This window comes from Pristiophorus japonicus, chromosome 16, assembly GCF_044704955.1.
Source record: "Pristiophorus japonicus isolate sPriJap1 chromosome 16, sPriJap1.hap1, whole genome shotgun sequence".
Classification (NCBI taxonomy): domain Eukaryota; kingdom Metazoa; phylum Chordata; class Chondrichthyes; family Pristiophoridae; genus Pristiophorus; species Pristiophorus japonicus.
In genome coordinates this window covers 93506175-93527375 of record NC_091992.1, presented here as the reverse complement: position 1 = coordinate 93527375, position 21201 = coordinate 93506175, and the positions used below count along the sequence as shown (strand labels likewise).

General features: G+C 40.3%; 1 protein-coding gene and 1 long non-coding RNA gene across 3 annotated transcripts in view; one reads left to right on the top strand and one right to left on the bottom strand.

The window, feature by feature from the left end:
- Nucleotides 1-21201, top strand: part of wdr45b (WD repeat domain 45B) — a 44123-nt gene that overhangs the window by 14476 nt on the left and 8446 nt on the right. The window contains exons 2-7 of one of the 2 annotated variants that reach the window (XM_070857565.1): nt 852-926; nt 3264-3365; nt 7955-8042; nt 10156-10250; nt 18060-18250; nt 20143-20228. In XM_070857565.1, the coding sequence (XP_070713666.1) occupies nt 852-926; nt 3264-3365; nt 7955-8042; nt 10156-10250; nt 18060-18250; nt 20143-20228 (637 nt within the window). Of the gene's footprint in view, nt 1-851; nt 948-3263; nt 3366-7954; nt 8043-10155; nt 10251-18059; nt 18251-20142; nt 20229-21201 lie in introns of both variants that reach the window. The other variant, XM_070857564.1, reaches the window with a different exon arrangement.
- Nucleotides 2663-18119, bottom strand: LOC139226658 (uncharacterized). The gene is made up of 3 exons (XR_011587301.1): nt 18033-18119; nt 14981-15059; nt 2663-2722 (listed from the first exon to the last, which is right to left on the bottom strand). It is a non-coding gene; the product is annotated as an uncharacterized lncRNA (long non-coding RNA).

Sequence of the window (21201 nt, the reverse complement as noted above, 5' to 3'; positions counted from 1 at the left end):
TAAATTTTGCAGCCCACGTTGTATTTAAAAAAAAAAACAACTGGCTGTGTAATGGGGCTAATGCAACCTGAGGGGGAAGCAGAATATTCGAATAAGCGATTCAACTAGTATGGGTAGAAGATGAAAATGGCAAACAGATATTTATATATTTGTATTGTAGATGGAGAATCAGTGTTCCAAGCATATGCAAGACTTGCTAATTTTGCTGAATGGCAGTACATGTGGTTTTCCCCAATGGCTTCGTATGCATAAGCTATTCATCGGAACAGGAGTTAGCCATTCAGCCCCTTGAGTGTGTTGCGCTATTCAATTAGATCATTGCCGATCTGCATCTTGACTCCACCTACCCACCTTGGTAATAACTCTTAATACACTTGCCTAACAAAAATGTATCGACCTCAATTTTGAAATTTTTCACTGACCTAGCGTCAACAACTTTTGGGGGGAGCGAGTTCCAGATTTCCACTACCCTTGGTGTGAAGAAATACTTTCAGACATCACCCCTGAATGGCTTAGCTCTAAATTTAAAATTGCGCCCACTTGTTCTGGACTCTTTTTTTTTTCTCTTTCCCCCCCCCCCCCTCTCTGCATCGACTTCTTTGATCGTAAACACCTCCATTAAATTACCTCTGTGTAGTGCTCATTGCTGTTTGAGGAAGGCTATCTTACCCATCTTGCTAATTTTCTTTTCATTCCAAGATGTGTCTTGACCATTTTGTTTTAATTATTGAGGCAGAACTTCATTATTATTATGCTTGGCTTCTAAAAATGAGCAGTGATTTTAATTAAACTCACTTTCAACACTAGGAGTTATGTGAAGATTCTCAATGCTTTCTGTTTCTTAACTGCAGGTTGTTTTGCATGTGGAATGGAAAATGGATTCCGAGTCTATAACACTGATCCACTAAAGGAGAAGGAAAAACAAGGTGAGGCGTATCGCCAGTCAGGTAATGCAGATTTGTGATTACTACTGCTTTTACAACTTTACAATTGAAGCCTCAATTGTTGAATTTAAGATTCATTTTATCATAAATAAGAGGTTGACTTTTGATTTCTGTCTCCTGCGTCTAAATTACAAATGTGAGAAGTTGAGGTTTTTAAAATACTGAGTTGATCAATGATGTAAAAATATTTTAACAAGAAGCGATTGTGGGGAAATAATGTTCAGGCCGAGAGACAATCTTGTCCCAGGGGTCTTGAGAGGCTTCTCTGGAGACAACAGCACTGGCGGCAGCAAATAGAAGTAGTTGCATCTGGCAGTGCCACCTGCTATTTTTGTTCTTCTAAGTGCTCAACCCACCAGTACAGGCCTGATCTATAGAGCAATAATGAAGATGTCATCATAGGCAGTCCCTCGGAATCGAGGAAGACTTGCTTTCACTCTTAATGAGTCCTTAGGTGGCTGAACAGTCCAATACAAGAATCACAGTCCCTGACACAGGTGGGACAGATAGTCGTTGAGGGAAAGGGTGGGTGGGATAGGTTTGCCGCATGCTCTTTCCGCTGCCTGCGCTTGATTTCTGCATGCTCTCGGCGATGAGACTCAAGGTGCTCACCGCCCTCCTGGATGCACTTCCTCCACTTAGGGCGGTCTTTGGCCAGGGACTCCAAGGTGTCAGTGGGGATATAGCACTTTTTCAGGGAGGCTTTGAGTGTCCTTGTAATGTTTCCTCTGCCCACCTTTAGCTCGTTTGCCGTGAAGGAGTTCCAAGTGGAGCGCTTGCTTTGGGAGTCTTGTGTCTGGCATGTGAAAGATGTGGCCCGCCCAGCGGAGCTGACCAAGTGTGGTCAGAGCTTCGATGCTGGTGATGGCCTGGTTGACGATGCTAATGTTAGTGTATCTGTCCTCCCAGGGGATTTGTCGGATCTTGTGGAGGCATTGTTGGTGGTATTTCTCCACATCTTGAGGTGTCTTCTGTACATGGTCCATGTCTCTGAGCTATACAGGAGGGCGGGTATTACTACAGCCCTGAAGACCATAAGCTTGGTGGCAGTTTTGAGGGCCTGGTCTTCAAATGCTCTTTTCCTCAGGTGGCCGAAGGCTGCACTGGCGCACTGGAGGCGGTGTTGAATCTCGTCATCAATGTCTGCTGCTCTTGATAAGAGGCTCCCGAGATATGGGAAATGGTCCACGTTGTCCAGGGCTGCGCGTAGACCTTGATGACTGGGGGGCAGAGCTGTGCAGTGAGGACAGGCTGGTGGAGGAACTTTGTCTTAGATGTTTAGCATAAGGCCCATGCTTTCATACGCCTCAGTATATACGTTGACTATGTCCTGGAGTTCAGCCTCTGTATGTGAACAGGCGCAGGCATCGTCCGCGTACTGTAGCTCGACGACAGAGATTGAGGTGGTCTTGGACCTGGCTTGGAGACGGCGAAGGTTGAACAGATTCCCACTGGTTCTGTAGTTTAGATCCACTCCAGCGGGGCGCTTGTTGACTAAGGCGGAGCATGGCAGTGAGAAAGATTGAGAAGAGTGTTGGGGCGATAACACAGCCCTGTTTGACCCCAATCCGGACGTGGATTGGGTTTGTAATGGATCTGTTGGTAAGGATCACGGCCTGCATGTCGTCGTGGAGCAGGCGGAGGATGGTGACGAACTTTTGGGGGCATCCGAAATGGAGGAGGACACTCCATCGACCCTCGCGGTTGACAGTGTCAGAGGCCTTTGTAAGGTCGAAGAAGACCATGCATAAGGGCTGGTGCTATTCCCTGCATTTTTCCTGCAAAATAATAAAGATGTGCTCACTGTTGGGTGCCCTCTTTTAGGTAAAATGTTTAAACCAAGCCCTTCAAGCAGTCATAAACAATCTCATAGTACGATTTGAAGAGAAGCAGGGTCTTGACTGCCAATATTGGTGACTGTTTACTAATTGACACTTAACAATACTTTTTAAGCAACATAAAGGTTTAAAAGGACAGTGGTAACTGTGCAAGTACTTTATTTGACGCTTCATTTTTTGAGTGGCAGTATTTGAGTTTTTTTTAATCCTTGGAACTTATGCACAGGTGCATTTTGACTGCATTTAACGTTTGGACTGCCTTCTACTGTAAGATAAATAGATGTAATTATTGTATAGTTCTGAGGCAAGACATTTGTGTTCTAAAATGATACATCAGTGAGCAAAAGTATGATAGAACTTTAAGGTCTCATTGTATTTCCTGATTATTTTATGCTACACCCTTTTAGACACTGTTTTGGTAATACTGACTGTTTTGCACCATTCTACATTTGGGCAATTATGATTGTTTTTTCTTTTACAGAATTTATGGAAGGAGGAGTTGGTCATGTTGAAATGCTTTTCCGATGTAATTACTTAGCTTTGGTTGGAGGTGGTAAAAAGCCCAAGTATCCTCCCAATAAAGGTATAGCGTGGTCAGTGGAAATGTGATATTGGGATTAGTCCTCAAAAGGGTTATCATTCATCATCTCTGCCATATTGAAAAAATGTTGCAAGCCTGGTTTGTGACCTAAATTAAAATGCAGATGTACTTCATTTGGGTGCAGCAATGTAGTGGTTAGGCTACTGGACGAGCAAACCTGAGTTATAATCCAACCATGGCATATTCTAAAATTGGTATGCAGATACCAGAGAAAATGACCATGAAAGCTGCCAGATTTTCATTAAACCCCAACTGGTTTACTGTTATCCTTCAAAGACTAATCCTCCAATGGCTGTTAATGCACACTAAAACATCACTAAACCAATGATTCAAGAAGACTACTGGTCCCCCTCACCTCAGGGCAACCACGAATGGACAATAAATGCAGCCTTGCTAGTGTCGCCCACATATTGTGATTTAAAAAAAAAAAAAAAACTTTTTAGTAATATTTAGTTCTGTTGCCAAAGATATTGCAGTATTGCCTGGGATTTTTCTCTTGATTCTCCTTGTACCAAGTTTTTTTTTATATAATAGGCAATATTTAAGACAAGAAAGCAGATCCATTGTTGCTTCATGTGTGGCTTGAACACCTCTTTTAAAAATGAGATGATCTGCAAAATTTGACAGTGACCAGCATCTGTTGTTGACCTTTTTAATTGAGTCAGAGCAGATTTAAAATGTTTTTTTTAACCATTTTTCCACAGGTAAGATTACAAGAGAGTTGTACTTAAATGTTAAGGTTTGAAAACACAGTTTATATTTTTTTTTAAAAAGAACCCGGAGATGAAAGCTGGTTAAAATATTAATGGGCTAGACATTGAAGTTATTTCCCCAAACTCTAAGCAATAAACGATCCTGTCTTGACAATCAATAAACCACTTAGTCATTGTTAGAAGGTCACTGGTTCTCAAAGATATGGGGAAATGTACCATATTTATTATTTTATATTACACAAAGGACAGTAGAACTGATTTCATCTGAGTCTGATCAAAACTGTTATCCTGTTCACTTTCTGTGAAATACAACCACTTAAATAAAACCACCTTCGCTAAGATTGGAGAGAAGCATCTGAGGGCATATGTGGGAAAATACAAATACAGTATGCAGATCTGATCATTATCATGAGAGGGTACTATTGCACACTGGTTACAGTATTGTATAGTTAAATATTGGCCGCGTCCCTAAATTAAAGATGTTCCATCCACTTACGGGAGTTACAGGTACTAGCATCATTGTACCCCAGAGAATATTGACAACCCTAACTTGTAACAGTTGGTGGGAACTACCTGAGATTCTAATTGTGCGTTTAAGGTGTTCCTGGATTATCAAGACCGGCTAATTAATTGTTAATTGCTTTTGATCTTTGGAAAACGACTAATACCTAAGCCATTAGCATTTTAGCCAATGCTCAGTGCTTTTTTTAAAGCACTGGTGACTAAGATGATTCAAAATATTTAAGCTGGCTTCAGTTCCGCACAATAATCCATTTTTATGTCAAACTTTAAATACTATAATTTGATAAATTCACACTTGGAGTAGATGGAATTATATGGTTAAAGTAATTGGATCACATCTATTGAAATGTCCCAAATTTATAGATGAATAGGAAATCATTTTCACCTGGTAGTTGTCGACTCCTGTGACTTTGCACCACCAATGTGTTTAAAGCAGATAGACATGTATTTGCTATTTGTACATACACTAATTGCAAATACATTTAGTATTTGTTGTATTTTTCTCCAGTTAGAGTTACTATGGAAATGCAGACAAATCTTATTAATGTAGTGACATGGTAAACTGAACTGCACTAAAACTAGTTGTGCAGTATTGCTAGAGCAGCATGGAAAGCAAAAATAAACTTTATTAGCAAAGGCCATGGAACTAAAACATACATTTTAGAAGCTAGGGTTGCAAGTCTAAAATTGGACACTACAGCGGTTCCCCCAACACATTGCAGTGGATCACAGCTTGAATTTTGACGTGCTTTGCTGCTTATGGAAAATTAATTAAAGTTGTCTCCGCATAATTAAGAGTAAATGGGGATGAGCGAAGGGAATTGTTTTCTTTTGCTAAAAGGTTCTTGGTATGATTTGTATACTTCAGAAATTTATAGCCAACCAGTTCTAGCTGCCCTATTCTCATCATAAACCATGCTGTTATCAAGCACCGGTTAATCTGCCATAATTTGCTGTAGGAGTGAATCTAACGGTGTTTGCCATTGGTTAGACTTGCTGTTAGTTTAATCTCTGATATTTTGCACTGCAAGTCACTTGAATTACAAGCTGATAACATTGCAGCGAGGGATACTGGGCATCTGGGACCAAAGTGAACAAGGAAAGCAACTGTGTTTCTTCTTAGCCAATCAAATTGAAGGATTGAGAAATTAACAGCATAAGGACTGAGAAGGAAGTGTAAATTAGAATGGGTGAATTCAATGTCAAATTAGGTACAGAAAGAGAAAGGGAGGGGATTTTTTTAAATTTAAAAAGTAAATTTTAAATTTCACTTTAAATATCCAACAACAATTAAAACCTGAAGGAAACATAGAAACATTGAAAATAGGTGCAGGAGTAGGCCATTCGGCCCTTCTAGCCTGCACCGCCATTCAATGAGTTCATGGCTGAACATGCAACTTCAGTACCCCCTTCCTGCTTTCTCACCATACCCCTTGATCCCCCTAGTAGTAAGGACTTCATCTAACTCCCTTTTGAATATATTTAGTGAATTGGCCTCAACAACTTTCTGTGGTAGAGAATTCCACAGGTTCACCACTCTCTGGGTGAAGAAGTTTCTCCTCATCTTGGTCCTAAATGGCTTACCCTTTATCCTTAGACTGTGACCCCTGGTTCTGGAATTCCCCAACATTGGGAACATTCTTCCTGCACCTAACCTGTCTAAACCCGTCAGAATTTTAAACGTTTCTATGAGAGCCGCTCTCATTCTTCTGAACTCCAGTGAATACAAACCCATTTGATCCAGTCTTTCTTGATGGGTCAGTCCCACCATCCCGGGAATCAGTCTGGTGAACCTTTGCTGCATTCCCTCAATAGCAAGAATGTCCTTCCTCAAGTTAGGAGACCAAAACTGTACACAATACTCCAGGTGTGGCCTCACCAAGGCCCTGTACAACTGTAGCAACACCTCCCTGCCCCTGTACTCAAATCCCCTCGCTATGAAGGCCAACATGCCATTTGCTTTCTTAACCGCCTGCTGTACCTGCATGCCAACCTTCAATGCCTGATGTACCATGACACCCAGGTCCCGTTGCACCTCCCCTTTTCCTAATCTGTCACCATTCAGATAATAGTCTGTCTCTCTGTTTTTACCACCAAAGTGGATAACCTCACATTTATACTTCATCTGCCATGCATTTGCCCACTCAACTAACCTATCCAAGTCACTCTGCAGCCTCATAGCATTCTCCTCGCAGCTCACACTGCCACCCAACTTAGTGTCATCCGCAAATTTGGAGATACTACATTTAATCCCCTTGTCTAAATCATTAAGGAATGAGACTCCACACTTGTTATAGTTCATTTTTGGTGTGAGGGAGGTTCATTGGCAGTAATTCACAATTAGCACATTGTTAAAAGAATCTCCGTTAATCCAGGCTTAATTAAAACCAAAGAAAAATACTACTGATGCTGGAGATCTGAAATTAAAATAAAAACCGAAATTGCTGGAAATACTCTGGTAAATCAAAATCTGTGGAGAGAGAAACTGAGTTGACCATTTGTCAGAACTGGATGGAGTTAGAGATGTAATAGTCTTTAAACTATTACAGAGGCAGGGAAAGGGGACGAGTGAAGGAAATAACAAAAGGGAAGGCTTGTGATAAGGTGGAAAAGCAAGAGTGGTTAAATGACAAAGGGATGTTTGGTGCGAGGCAAATGAGACAAGAAAAGAAATAAAACTTGGTTTATTAAATATGCACTGGCCTTAAATGGCTCCAAACAGGCTTATTGTGTCACTACAGACCAGCTCTAACTTTCTGTGGGAAGTTTAGTTTGTGTCTACCGTGCAAGTGCAGCAACTTCATGCTGCTCAATGCGTTTCAATGATAAGCCAGAAAATGAAATGTTTTTGTGAAGCTAATGGCGGAGCAGCGCATCTCGGACAGCAACTTTAGAATTTCTGCATTTAATCATGCATCTGTTCGCTGCTGAAGTTGCTGTAGCATTTTGCACATAAATAACAGGAGTGCAATTAGCCTCACTTTTTTTTTTAACTTTGACAGCAGATTATAGGCCATGATGTTTTGAGTTTTTTTTGATTCATAAAAATCATTTGTACTTGGCTGCTCCACTGGGCAGTGTGATGATGTTCGAACATGTAGTGCTAAGAAGTCATAGAATGGACAGTGCCTGGGTTTCCTCCGAGGAAGCTTACCATTTGTAACATGTTCTTGTACCTGTTTATAAAGTAGTATTGGCACAGGTATGGTGTGTGGTCAGCAATGACATTTGTTGTAAGGTTCTGAAGGAAGGATAACCATTTTGTTCAGCTCATTTTATGCAACTGACTTGATATCATCATGAGAGGCAATGATGAAATGCTGTGGTATTTTGCAGTGATGATATGGGATGATTTAAAGAAGAAGACTGTTATTGAAATCGAATTTTCTACAGAGGTCAAAGCGGTTAAACTACGGAGAGACAGGTAACTCGTCGAAATTAAATCTCCTTCCTTGGAATTTAGTTTCTCTATTGTTTTCATATTCCCAGCTGTATATCAAATCCTAAATTGATTTGTTGAGTATTGAAGACTGTGCTCCACTTCCAGTCAACATTTTGCATTTCTTTCTTCATTGGATCACAAGATAATTACAGATGAGGAATTCTGTTCATGTTTGCTCTTATTTTTCCCTTCTGGCTTATGCACTACCAAGATTTACCTTGAATCAACTACTAGAACTTTACTAGACTTGCTTCTAGAACTTGTGAAATGTCTTTTGGAAATCTAGATATATGGGGTTTTCCATAGTACACCTGAGCTATCACTACTTCAGAGGACAACCAATTGGTCAGACAGTTTCTTCCCCTTTCTACATCCATGTTTACTGCTGTTTCATAGGTTATTATTGGACAGATCAGATAATTTAATTTGAAGACTTTTGTTTATACCCTGTATATGGAACATTAGATCGAATATACTGCACAGAAACGGGCCATTTGGTCCAACTAGTCAATGCTGGTGTTTATGTTCCACACGAGCCTCCTCCCACCCCTCGTCTAATGCTATCAGTATATACTATTCCTTTCTCCCTTGTGCTTATCCACCTTCCCTTAAATGTACCTATGCTATTTATCTCAAATACTCCTTGTAACAGCAAGTTCCACATTCTTGCCACTCTCTGGGGGAAGGAAGTTTCTCCAGAATTCTCTAAAATCCAGCTTATATTTATGGCCCCTGGTTTTGGTGTCTCCCACAAGTGGAAACATCTGCTCCAAATTTCATGATCTTGACCTCTTATCAGATCTAGAGAAAAGAACCTAGCCTGTTCAATCTGTCCTAATGGGTATAACCCGTCAGTTCTTGTATCATCGTGGTAAATCATGTTTGCACCTTCTCCAGAGCCCCTCTATCCTTTTTATAATATGGAGACCAGAATTGTGCACAGCACTCCAAGTGCAGTCTAACCACGGTTTTATACAAGTTTAACATAATTTCTCTTAATTTTCAATTCTGTCGCTCTAGAAATGAACCCCAGTGGTTTGTGTGCTTTTATTTTTATGGTCTTCTAACTTGCGCCATTGCTTTTATTGATTTGTGTATCTGTACACCTAGCTTCCTTGGCTCCTCTAGACTTTAATTTTCCAAGGAGTGTGTGGTCTCCTTATTTTCCCTACCAAAATGCATACGGCTATATTGCAATTCATTTGCCAATTACACGCTATTTTGCAAGCTTATTCATGTCTTGAATTTTGTCGCAATCTTCCTCCGTATTAACTATATCCTCTAGTTCTAATAACAAGCTTTTTTTTAGCTATCAGGAATCAAGACCATATAAGGCCACTGGAAGACAGTATAAGACAGATTCAAAATTATTCTCTGGTTATGACGGCTGTTAAATTACTATTTCGCATCAGTCTATACTCCTGTGGATGATGCTTATCTTCCAGCTGTGGAGTGTTGAATAATGTTAAATAACACTTTTATTAGATAGGGTATCAAGGAATATGAAGCTAAGGCCCGTAAATGGAGTTGAGAAACAGGTCAGCCATGATCTAATTGGAAGAGCAGACTCGAGGGGCTGAGTGGCCTACTTCTGTCCCTATGTCACTAGTAAAATAAATAGAAATGTCATATTGGATCGAATAGGAAATCTCAAACTAGTTAGTGATTGAGGTTCAAATGATATCCACCCAAGGGTGCTTAATGAGATGGGACAGGTGCTCCGTGAGCCACTTGCCCATATCTTTAATAGCTCAATAGCTTGTGTAGTTGCAGTTTTCATTAAGGGGACATATCAGAGCCAGGGAATTACAGGCCTATCAGCCTGACATCCATCACTGGGAAGATGCTTGAAGTGATCCTAAGAGATGCCCTTTATGATCACTGGGAAAGGGAAGGGGCCATTAGAGATACTCAACACAGCTTCTGGAAAAGAAGGTTGTGTCTTACACAATTGATTGAGTGAGGTTTTGGCAGAAGTTACTTGGTTAGTGGATGAGGTTAATACGATTGGCATTGTGTAACTGGAAGTTCAGAAAGCCTTCGATAAGATACCTTGAATTCTTTTTCCTACCCTGCTCTTGACTCTCTTTTACAGAATTGTAGTAGTTCTGGATTCCATGATTAAAGTCTTCACGTTCACTCACAATCCTCACCAGCTACATGTCTTTGAAACCTGCTACAACCCAAAAGGTGAGTTAGTGTTTATTGGAGGGTTCAGAGCCTGTGCTAGATCTGAGTTATCCTTGTACGGTTGACCTCTTTCATCACTGGCTGTTAAAAATTTGGGAGTTCATTTGTATGGATAACTCTATCAGTGAAGAATTCAACTCCATGTTCTTTAGTTTTCAGCAAATTTCCAATTTCAGGATTATGTAAGTATTGACATTTTTTTTGGAGCAACTTGATTTTTCTGGAGTATCTTAAAAATCCTCATTCTGCACATTTAATTTGCGCCAGTGTATGCGAGTTAGTTTAGCTTTTTTTTCAAAAGGGGGCGTTACCAGCCATCTACGCCCATTTTGGCCATTTAAGTCAGTTTGGACAGCTATTAGTTGCTCCAAATTAACTTAGGCCAGCGTATGTGGCCGCACAGAAAACCCTCTGTCTCGCTCGCTTGCGCTCTCTCTCCGAGCAGCCAGAATCTTTTCGACCTAGGAAGTCGGCGCATCTCCAGTCAGTGCGCCGAAAAAAAAAAAACAGATGGGCCTAATATGTGGTGAGTTTAAAGGTGACATAAAATTAGGTGCAGTGGTATTAACCAGTAAGTGAAAATCCAAAGGCTAGCTCAATGGTAAAATTGACTCAAACAAAGATAAGTTTAACTGAATAGAAAGTGAAAGTGGAGTACATATTTAATAGTAACATGCTTTAGGTAATAGCACAGCAAGAGAACTGAGTGTCTTGGTACAGTATATAGATTAAGTCAACTCAGTGTTTGCAGGTATTAAAGCTAATAAAATGGCATTTATAAATAACTGACTTGTGATTTTGAAGTTGTGTATGGCCTTGGTGTGGCTGCATCTGGAATACTGTATTCATTTTTGTTCTCCATATTGCATAAGAGGCTAATTCTTAAAAATTGGAGAATTGAGCTATAAGGAAAGATTATCAACCCAGGGAATTTGCTCTTGAAGAAATGGGTGAAGTGACTTTAGAGGCCCTGCTACAATTTCCAGGATTATCAGCACAGGATTGGAGGATGAGGGTACAAAATTTAAAGTTAAGGGTAGAATCATAGAATGGTTCCAGCACTGAAGGAGGCCATTCGGCCCGTCGAGCTCGTGCCGGCTCTCTGCAAGAGCACTTTAGCCAGTCCCCCGCCCTTTCCCGTAGCCCTGCAAATTTTTTTCCTGCAGGTATTTTTCCAGTGTTCTTTCTGAAAACCACGATTTGAATCTGCCTCCTCCACCCTTTCAGGTAGTTCATTCCAGATCCTAACCACTCTCTGCATAAAAAGGTCTTACCTCATGTTGTCTTTGGTTCTTCTGAGTCTCCTGCTTCTCGGCCCTTCCGCCAAGGGGAACAGTTTCTTTCTATCTATCTACTCTGTCTAGACCCCTCATGATTTTGAACACCTATCAAATCTCCTCTCAATTTTCTCTGTTCTGAGGAGAACAACCCCAGCTTCTCCAGTCTCCCCTTATCCCTGGAATCATTTTTGTCTATCTTTTCTGCATTCTCTCCAAGGCCTTCACATCCTTCCTAAAGTGCTGTGCCCAGAATTGGACACACTACTCCAGTTGAGGCCGAACCGATGTTTTGTAAAAGTCCATCATAACTTCCTTGCTTTTGTACTCTTATGGGCTAGAAATTTGGTGTTGGCAGTATTTTTGGCCATTTTTCGGCAAAAATACAGCTAATCACACTACCATTTTTTTTAAAAGGCTGAAACTTGGCAAAAAATGCACCCAGTGGCAAAATTACTGCTAAAAGACAGGCCCTGGGAGGGGGGAAAACACACACAATTGCAAAAAATAAAAAATCGCAAAACATTCTGACACTTATCTCTTGAATCGCTGAACAATAATTTTAAAATAAAAACTTGAATAACTTGCCTTTTCTGCACGTCTTCATACTTACCTGCTATTCCTGGGCTGTAACGCAGGCTTTTCTTGGGCGGTTTTATTCACTCAGAATTCACGTGCGCCGAACGACCAATTTAAAGCAATAGTGCTTTTTTTTCATCTTGCATGCTGGCGGTCCACTTTTCAGCGGTATTTCAAAACTGCCGGCACAAGACTTTGGCCAATTTACCTGATCACCTTTTTTCACCAAAAACTGCGAAATATCGCCGAAAAAACGGGTGCAAGGCTGACCAATTTCCGGCCCCCCGCCTCTATGAAGTCCAGGATCCCGTAGGCTTTTTTAACCGCTTTCTTAACCTGCCCTGTCATCTCCAATGATTTCTGCACATATATCCCCAGGTGTCTCCTTTCCTGCACTCCTTGTAGAATTGTACCCGTTCGTTTATATTGCCTCCCCTCGTTCTTCCTACCAAAATGTATCACTTAGCACTCTTTTGCATTAAATTTAATCTGCCATGTGTCCACCCATTTCACCAGCTTGTCTGTCTTTTTGAAGTCTGAGTATCCTCCTCACTGTTCACTATACTTCCAAGTTTTGTGTCATCTGCAAATTTTGAAATTGTCCTGTACATCTAATCATATATTTTTTTTAAAAGCAGTGGTCCGAGTACTGACCCTTGGAGAACACCTGCGTACCTTCCTCCAGTCTGTTAAACAACCGTTCATCACTACTCCATGTTTCCTGTCACTTAGCCAATTTCATATGCATGCTGCCATTGCCCCTTTTATTCCATGGGCTTCAACTTTGCTGGCAAGCCTGTTGTGGCATTTATCAAATGCCTTTTGGAAGCCCATATTTACCACATCAACTGCATAGCCCTCATCAACCCTCTGTTACCACATTAAAAAAAACTCAGTTAGCTGAGCACTATTTTGCCTTTTAACAAATCCATGCAAGCTTTCCTTAATTAATCCACACTTGTCCAAGTGACAATTTTGTCCCGGATCATCATTTCTAAAAGCTTCGCCGCTAAATGGACTGGCCTGTAGTTGCTGGGTTTATCCTTGTACCCTTTTTGAACAATAGTGTAACATTTGCAATTCTCCAATCTTCTGGCACCACCCCTGTATCTAAGGAGGATTGGAAGATTATGGCCAGTACTTTCCACCTTTGCTTCCCTCAGCATCCTAGGATGCATCCCATGGGGTTCTGGTGACTTACCTACCAGCCAGCTTTTCTAGTACCCCCTCTTTATCAATTTGTATCCCATCCAGTATCTCAACTACCTCCTCTTTCACTGACTTTGGCAGCATCTTCCATGGTAAAGATGGATGCAAAATACTCATTTAGCACTTCAGCTATGCCCTCTGCCTCCATGCGTAGATCTCCCTTCTGGCCCCTAATCGGCCCCATCCCTCCTCTTACTACCGGTTTACTATTTATATGTCTATAGAAGGCTTTTGGATTCCCTTTTATGCTAGCTACCAGTTTATTCTCGTACTCTCTCTTTGCCCCCTCTTATTTCCTTTTTCACTTCTATATTCAGCCTGATTCTCACTTATTCTCAACTTGACATCCGTCATACACCCCCTTTTTCTGCTTCATCTTACTCTTGTCTCTTTCGTCATCCAGGGAGCTCTGGCTTTGGTTGCCCTACCTTTCCCTCTTGTGGGAATGTATCTCGATTTTACCCGAACCCCCTCTTAAAGGCAGCCCATTGTTCAATTACAGTTTTGCCTGACAATCTTTGATTCCAATGTACCTGGGCCAGATCCATTCTCAACCCACTGAAATTAGCCCTCCAATTAAGTATTTTTAATCTAGATCCTTGTGCTTTTTCATTGCTAATCTAAACTTTACAATGCTATCATCACTGTTCCCTAAATGCCCCCCTACTGCCACTTGCTCCGCTTGACCCAACTCATTCCCCAGAACCAGATCCAGCAATGCCTCCCTCCTTGTTGGGCTGGAAACATACTGATCACGCAAGTTCTCCAGAACACACTTCAGAAATTCTTCCTACTTTCTGCCCTCTTGCTATTACTATCCCAGTCTGTATTTGGATAATTGAAGTCCTCCATTATCTATAGTTCTTGCACCTCTAATTTCCCTGCAAATATTTTGGTCCTATATCCTGTCCACTAGTTGGTGGCCTATAGAATACACCTAGTAGTGTAATGGCACCTCTATATTGTTTCTTAAATGTAACCAAACGGATACTGTCCTTCTCCCCTCCAGGACATCCTCTCTCTCCAGCGCTATAATATTCTCCTTAACCAATACTACCACCCCATCTCTTTTCTTTCCTGAACACCTTGTATCCAGGAAAATTTGGTACCCAATTCTGCTCTTTGAGCCAGGTCTCCATTATCGCCACAACATCATATTCCCATTGCGCATGCAGCTCATCAACCTTATTTACCATGCTATACAGGGCCCACCTCCCCCAAAACAATGTCCCAGGAATCTAACGCCCGTCCTCCTCTCCAGCCACGCATTCATCTGCTCTATCCCTCCTATTTCTATATGCTGAATGGCCTCCTCCCTCCTGGTCCCCAAAAAACTGCCGCACATCACTGGGCCCAAAGTTTTTATTTATTTTTCAGCGATTCAGCACTAGTTAAGTGTCTTGTGACTGTTTTGTGATTTTTTTTTTGTGCAAGTTTAAAAAAAAATTTTCCCCCCTTCTCCCCCCCCCCCCCCCCCCCCCCCCAAGGCTGCTCTCACAGCGGTAATTGATGTCGGACTAAAGTTGGCAAGGACTGTGGTTTCCACTGATTTTTACCGCTGGGCCTTTATTTTTTTTTAAATAGCGGATTGATTAGCGGTATTTTTGGGGAAAAATGTCAAAATACCACTATCGTGTTTTTTTTAAAAAGACTGGATTTCGGAACCTTTTCCAGATCTCGGACGACGCCTCCACGGATCAGCGCGATGTTCAGATTTTGCAACACCGGATTTGGGAGGTTGAACCTGTAATAGAAATGTGGAATAGATTCAGTGGGGGAATCGAAAACCAGGGTGATTGCTGTTTAGTAAACAGGATTCTGGTTTGAAAACCACAATAAGAAACCTGGTGGGAGATTTGGGAGGGTAGACCTAGATGGTTGCTCAAAACATGACTGAGTTTCTAATCTTGCCTGTGTTGCCTGAGGAGAGGTGAAGGGCCCATCCACAGGGATCAAAACTTGGAGTTAGACTGTTTTGTACCTCTTATTTAAAAAAAGGTATTGGCAGAGAACTGGACATGGATTGTCTGCCCATCTGGTGAGTAATGATGCAAGGAAACCTAAATAGGGAGAAGTTAAAAAATAAAAATATCTCAATGTGTTTGTTTCAGCAAGTATTTTCAGGCTGATGTAAGCAGGCTTTTTATTTTTACGTAAATCATTTGCTATATGCTGTCCTTGCCATTGTGATATCCTCTGACTTCAGTGAAATCTTTCCACGAACAGCAATTGCTAGAAGCTATCTTTTGTCGTCAACTAGTTAATAGGCAACGGACATTTGCGTGCTTAATTGCATAGTGAACAATGATGTATGTGTGTTGGGATGAGCTAATATATCACTAAGTGTAACTTATTTTAATTGTTTGCCTAACATTGTAAAAAGAGAATACATACCAAGCTAGGAAAAATAATCTTTTATGTACTCCATGCATAAAATATAATGTACATGTGTTGGTTTATAGAAGACTAACTGCAGCACACAATAAACCACAGGGATGCTATAGTCGGTGACATTTTTTTAAAAATTCTCTTTGGGGCGTATTAGAAATGTGTTTTAAAAAAAAATATACTATAGTCAAAAGCAAACTTCTTGATGGCCCTAAATTATCCAAATCCAGCCAAACATTAGTTTGTGGGAGCAAACTAGCACGATATGATCTTTGTTGGCATAGTAGCTTCTGCCTAATAGAACATTAGAATTGCTGTGTTTTTTTCATTTCTAATTCCCACAATAGCTCGGTGTTCTATCAGATTAAAGTAAAATGATCTGTAATGGTGTCATTCCTTGAAATGAGTACAAAGTTCTTCATTTGTTAGCATCAATGAAAATGCTATGCTCTGAAATGCATGTTAATTAACTCTTGACAATACATTTGATTAAAATTATTGTGAATGCTTTAAAGTGTAAATCTAGAACTTTTACAAGGATGCATATAGCTACCAGTCAATTGTAGTCCTGAATGCACTGCCCATTTTTCTATCTCAGTATTTACAACATGAGCTCCTGGTGGAACGATCACCACCTAATTAGTTTTAACTTCATGACCACAGTAACTGTCCGCCATTTGAATGTTATTACAATAGTGCTTTTTGCTCACCATAGCTTTTCCCCCAGTTCCACAAAGTTGCTCGGATTCCCTGCCCCACCCTTAGTCTTATCCAGTACCCGAAGCCTACTTGGTGTTATTTCCTGTTACTCTATGTTCTTGCCTCATTACCAATATTTGCCACCTCCTCCCTGCAGTCATTTCACGATCATGCTCTTCATATACCTCCACATCGCCTATTTCTCTTCCTGAGTTCAATACCAGCGATGTGTTCATCCATAAACCTTTCACACTTGCCATGAGCATGCAAACTATTCTCCAAGCCCTGCAATCATCCCCCACCCTCATATCCTTGATTAGCAAACAATGTTCACCATGATAGCCTGTCTAAACCCCTCCGCTCTGATTATTGTAAATCTGTATCACAGTACGCACAGACCATTGCCCTCATTTTGCTGTCCTTTTCCTTCTGTAGCTGAGCTCCTGAGTTAAATGTGTTTACAATGTTTTCATCAATTTAAGAAATATATATTTTTTAATTCTCTACAGCTTCTACCAAAAAATGATAAAATCCTAAGCAATTTTTATGGTATAAAGAAAGAATGTGTATTTAGAAATTCAATTGCTAAATTGTCATTGTTATGTCTTTGTCATGCTTTGGTCTTGAACTTTACTTTTTTTGTAACTGGGTTTCCAAGGCAGTAATGACGTACGCCTGTAATCTATAACAAAACAGCAATATATTTCTCACCAAGTTATGATTTATATGAAGAAATTATTTCCAAAGCTGTTTGAACTTAATGTAATATAAAGTAGTCCATTTACTGTTTCTTTTGGCATCTAGCAATTTGATGATTTTAAATGTGTTGAAATGCCAAAAGTGCCATGACTGTCTGCTTCAAAGTAGATACAATTAGTTATCTATGACTTGCATTTTGGGACTTTCAAATGAAGCAGGAGGAGCTTGTATATGCATAATCTTGTATAATTACTATATTACATAAATATGTGACCCATGAGATTAGGCTGGTGTAGAGGGCCATATTGGTGATTTAAAAAAAACAGTATCTGACCAATTTACTGGAATTCTTACAGATATGGTGCATAAGAGTGAGGCAGTTGCTGTTATCCACCTGAATTTCAAAAAGGCTTTATATATTATCACACCAGACTGATTTTGCAAAGCATATGCCTATGGGATAGATGCCAAGTATTGGCCTGGATTGATGCTTGGCTGAATGCTAGATAGCAAGGGTGGTGGTATGTGAAGAGATGCAAGAGTAGTAGCTGTGTGTTAGTGGAGTCCCAGTCAGGTTGGTATTGGGGGCCAGTTGTTTGAAATTTTTAGAAATGATGAGGATGGAATGTCATCCAAGGTGTTTAAGTTTATAGGTACAGGGGTAATACCAAAATGGATACAGTGACCATTGATAACCAATCTGCTATAATTCAAATGGATCTGGACAGGCTAGGTAAATAAACAGAGGGGTGACCGAGGAAGTTCAATATGGATAAATGCTCTTTTCAACATAGATCATGTTCCTTGATGGTGTAATACATAGTGTTTGTTTGGAATTCAGACTGAACAACTTCTGCCCAGATGAAACGAGGCTTACTTTAAAGATCTTGGGCAAAACAAAATATTAATGCACAGTAACTCTAATTCTTACTTTTCCTATCTCCTTCTTTTCTTCCAGGATTGTGTGTCCTTTGTCCAAACAGCAACAATTCCCTTCTAGCCTTTCCAGGAACGCATACTGGGCATGTGCAAATAGTGGACCTTGCCAGCACCGAAAAGCCTCCAGTTGACATCCCTGCACATGAAGGAGTTCTGAGCTGTATCGCTTTAAACCTTCAAGGAACACGTATCGCCACAGCTTCAGAAAAGGTAAGTAAACAGTGATTCACTTGGACAATAATGAATTTAGCATCATAACAGTGAAGCTTTCTTTTCACTAAACTGTTTTTCACTGCTTCTCCAGGCAACTAAACAAAAGGTTATTGATCAGTAGTTTGACTTTTCAATTAATTCCCCCATGTAGCGGGGCTGAAGTAACAGTTCTAAAGTTTTTATCAATCAACATTTTAATAGAGTTCATAAACCGAATGATTCTCTTACCGTTTGAAAGTATTTGATTGAAGCACACCATTAGGATTCAGAGTTTTCAAATTGACTTCTTTCAAACCTGGTACTTAAAATGGATTTTTCAAAAGACAAAAGAAATTTAGTTTGTCTTCCCTGTAGTGTTCGCACCGGAGATGCTTGACATTAAAACTACGGAGTGATTCTTTGTACTAACGCTTCTCTTCCTTCTGCACCTGCGTCCTCCGGATCCAGCCCGGAAGTGGGGCCCTGAACCGGATGTGGGGAGGGGGAGGGCGCGGAAGGAGAGGAGAAAAATAGTTGGTGGCTTTTGCTGGGTTGTTCGAGATCTGTTCTCTGGCTTCTGAAGTCACAATGGATCGTTTTACAATTTGCAAAGTCATTCAGAACTTGGGCTGTGTGATTCCAATTACACATTCCAGAGAAACGTCAGGGTGTGACTGGTCACCTTGGAAGATAAATCAGCAATAGGTCATATGATAATGGAGAGCCAATTAGACAAGGCAGTCATTTTATTAGTACAAATAAACACGTCCTTAAAACTATTGGAACTCTCTGCTGCCTTTCAAACTTGTGGGAGCTGGTCCAATGTAAATCAGCCCTCTTTCTTTTTTTTTTCTAATTCCCCCCCCAATAAGTGGGCAGTTGCTTGGTCCTCTAGCACTTTCTACTCTTTCCTTCTCTTCCCCCGCCCCCCCCCCCCCCCCCCAACTTCAGTGCACACCAAAAATGATGGTCTCACTGTATAAGGAAACACAAAGCCACACTCCAGTATCTGTATTGAAACATGCAATAGCATATTGCTCTGGTGGTCCACTTTACTATATTTTTCTGGAGAGAATAGTGAAAACGTGGGGTTTAGACATGTTCTGTACTTGGGAATCCAAGAGTCTTTTTATAGTGACTCCTCTCATTCGTTAAGTGGGGGGGAAAAAAGCAGAAAAGTGCTGATGCTGGAAATCTGAAACAAAATCAAAAATGCTAGAAACACTCAGCAGGTCAGGCATGCTGTACAGAGAGAACGTTATGGTTGCAGACACTTTATCAAAAATGGAAAATGTTACCAATGAACAGTATTTCAAAAGGTGGGGACATAAACACGTGCACACACCTAAAATATAATTGACCTGTACGTACTTAAGTAGAAAACAAAAGATAGTTAAATAGCAGGCGTGATGTTGACATGAAACAGTAGGGGGAATAATGAGAGAAATAAAATACATCTATCTGCAAGGAGTGTGAATAACTGGGGAAATTAGGTAGGTAGAATGGGAAGCATGAAATAATGGTTGAGGGAAAAAGCATGTTGACACCAAGTGTAGAACATCTCACCAGCACGGTTGTGTATTGGACATCCTGCGGTACTCTAGGATATCATTAAGCAACATTGCATGTCTGAACATTACTAATTCAATAATGAAATGAGGTATGCCTTACTTGAAAATCATAGTACAACCTTGCCCCCATTAATTGCTATTTAAATGTTTACAATGTCAAGATATTTTAAGATTCTATAATAGAGCAGCAATTCACTCGTGAGCATGACTGACTCATTTGTCAGTAGCTGCTAACCTGCTGTAAATTTGATTTTAAATCTGTGCTTTTAAGATATATTTGAAAAATTGTAACTTATTGACTAAATCTGTATCCAATAGAAATTGTTATATTTTGTACAGGGAACCTTGGTCCGAGTTTTTGACACTACCACAGGACAACTCATCCAAGAGTTGAGAAGGGGATCACAAGCTGCAAACATTTATTGGTATGACCAAAAGTTTGCTTCTTGCTTCTGCCTCAATTAACTAGTTCTAACTGACACTTTTTTCTTTTTAAGGATACAATGAGTTTCTCTGAGATGCAATGCTGCTGTCTTAGTTTGCATTAAATATAATTTATGCCCTTGATCAGACCGATCGAGAGAAATTGTTTCAGTAAAATTATCTTCTAATTATCGTGCTCAAAGTGCCTCAAAACCAGACGAGTCTCTGACTAAAACATACTGACCAGGAAAGGCTTACGGAAGCATTCAGACATTTATTGTTAGACTTCTATGATCTGCTTCAGAGGATAACGTTTAATCTGATTGATTTATTTCTAGAACAGATTTTTAGTCCTAAATAATGTAGTCTTCTTCCATTCATAGTGTGCATTTCCATAAATCCTTCTAACTCAAGCCAGTTGAATGCATCCTCTCTGTCTGGGGCCAATCTGATTTAAAGGAGGGGGCAGGGGCAATAAATGCTGTTGGCGAAATGCTTAGGTCCACATTTACAAAAATGTCTTTGTGCATCACCCATTAAATGCTCGTGGAGATTGTACAAAGAAATGTTAGCAAACACACAACCAATTGGATCACCATCTACACATAGCTGACTTGTTTTTGCCCAGCCTTAATAGCTTTCTTTTTATACTGAGCTATGAAAGTATTTATCCAATTATATAATGTATTATTTAACATAACAATATGATTTGTCTTCCTATTTCAATTCTGTTAATCTCCTTTCCACTGAGTACTGGAAGCCATAGCTACACAAGTCCAAACCACATTACAGTGGTTCTGTCTGTTGAACTCTAGGTTTACAAGTCAAATGTTTTTTGCTTGATGTTGTCAAATCAGGACTTCTCTGGCCTGCCCTTTCACCTTTCTTTGGGTTGTCCATTTAGAATGGTGTGTGTAAACTCTACTATCTGCTTAACAAAAAAAAAAAATAAGAATAAACTCGCCAAGAATGAGA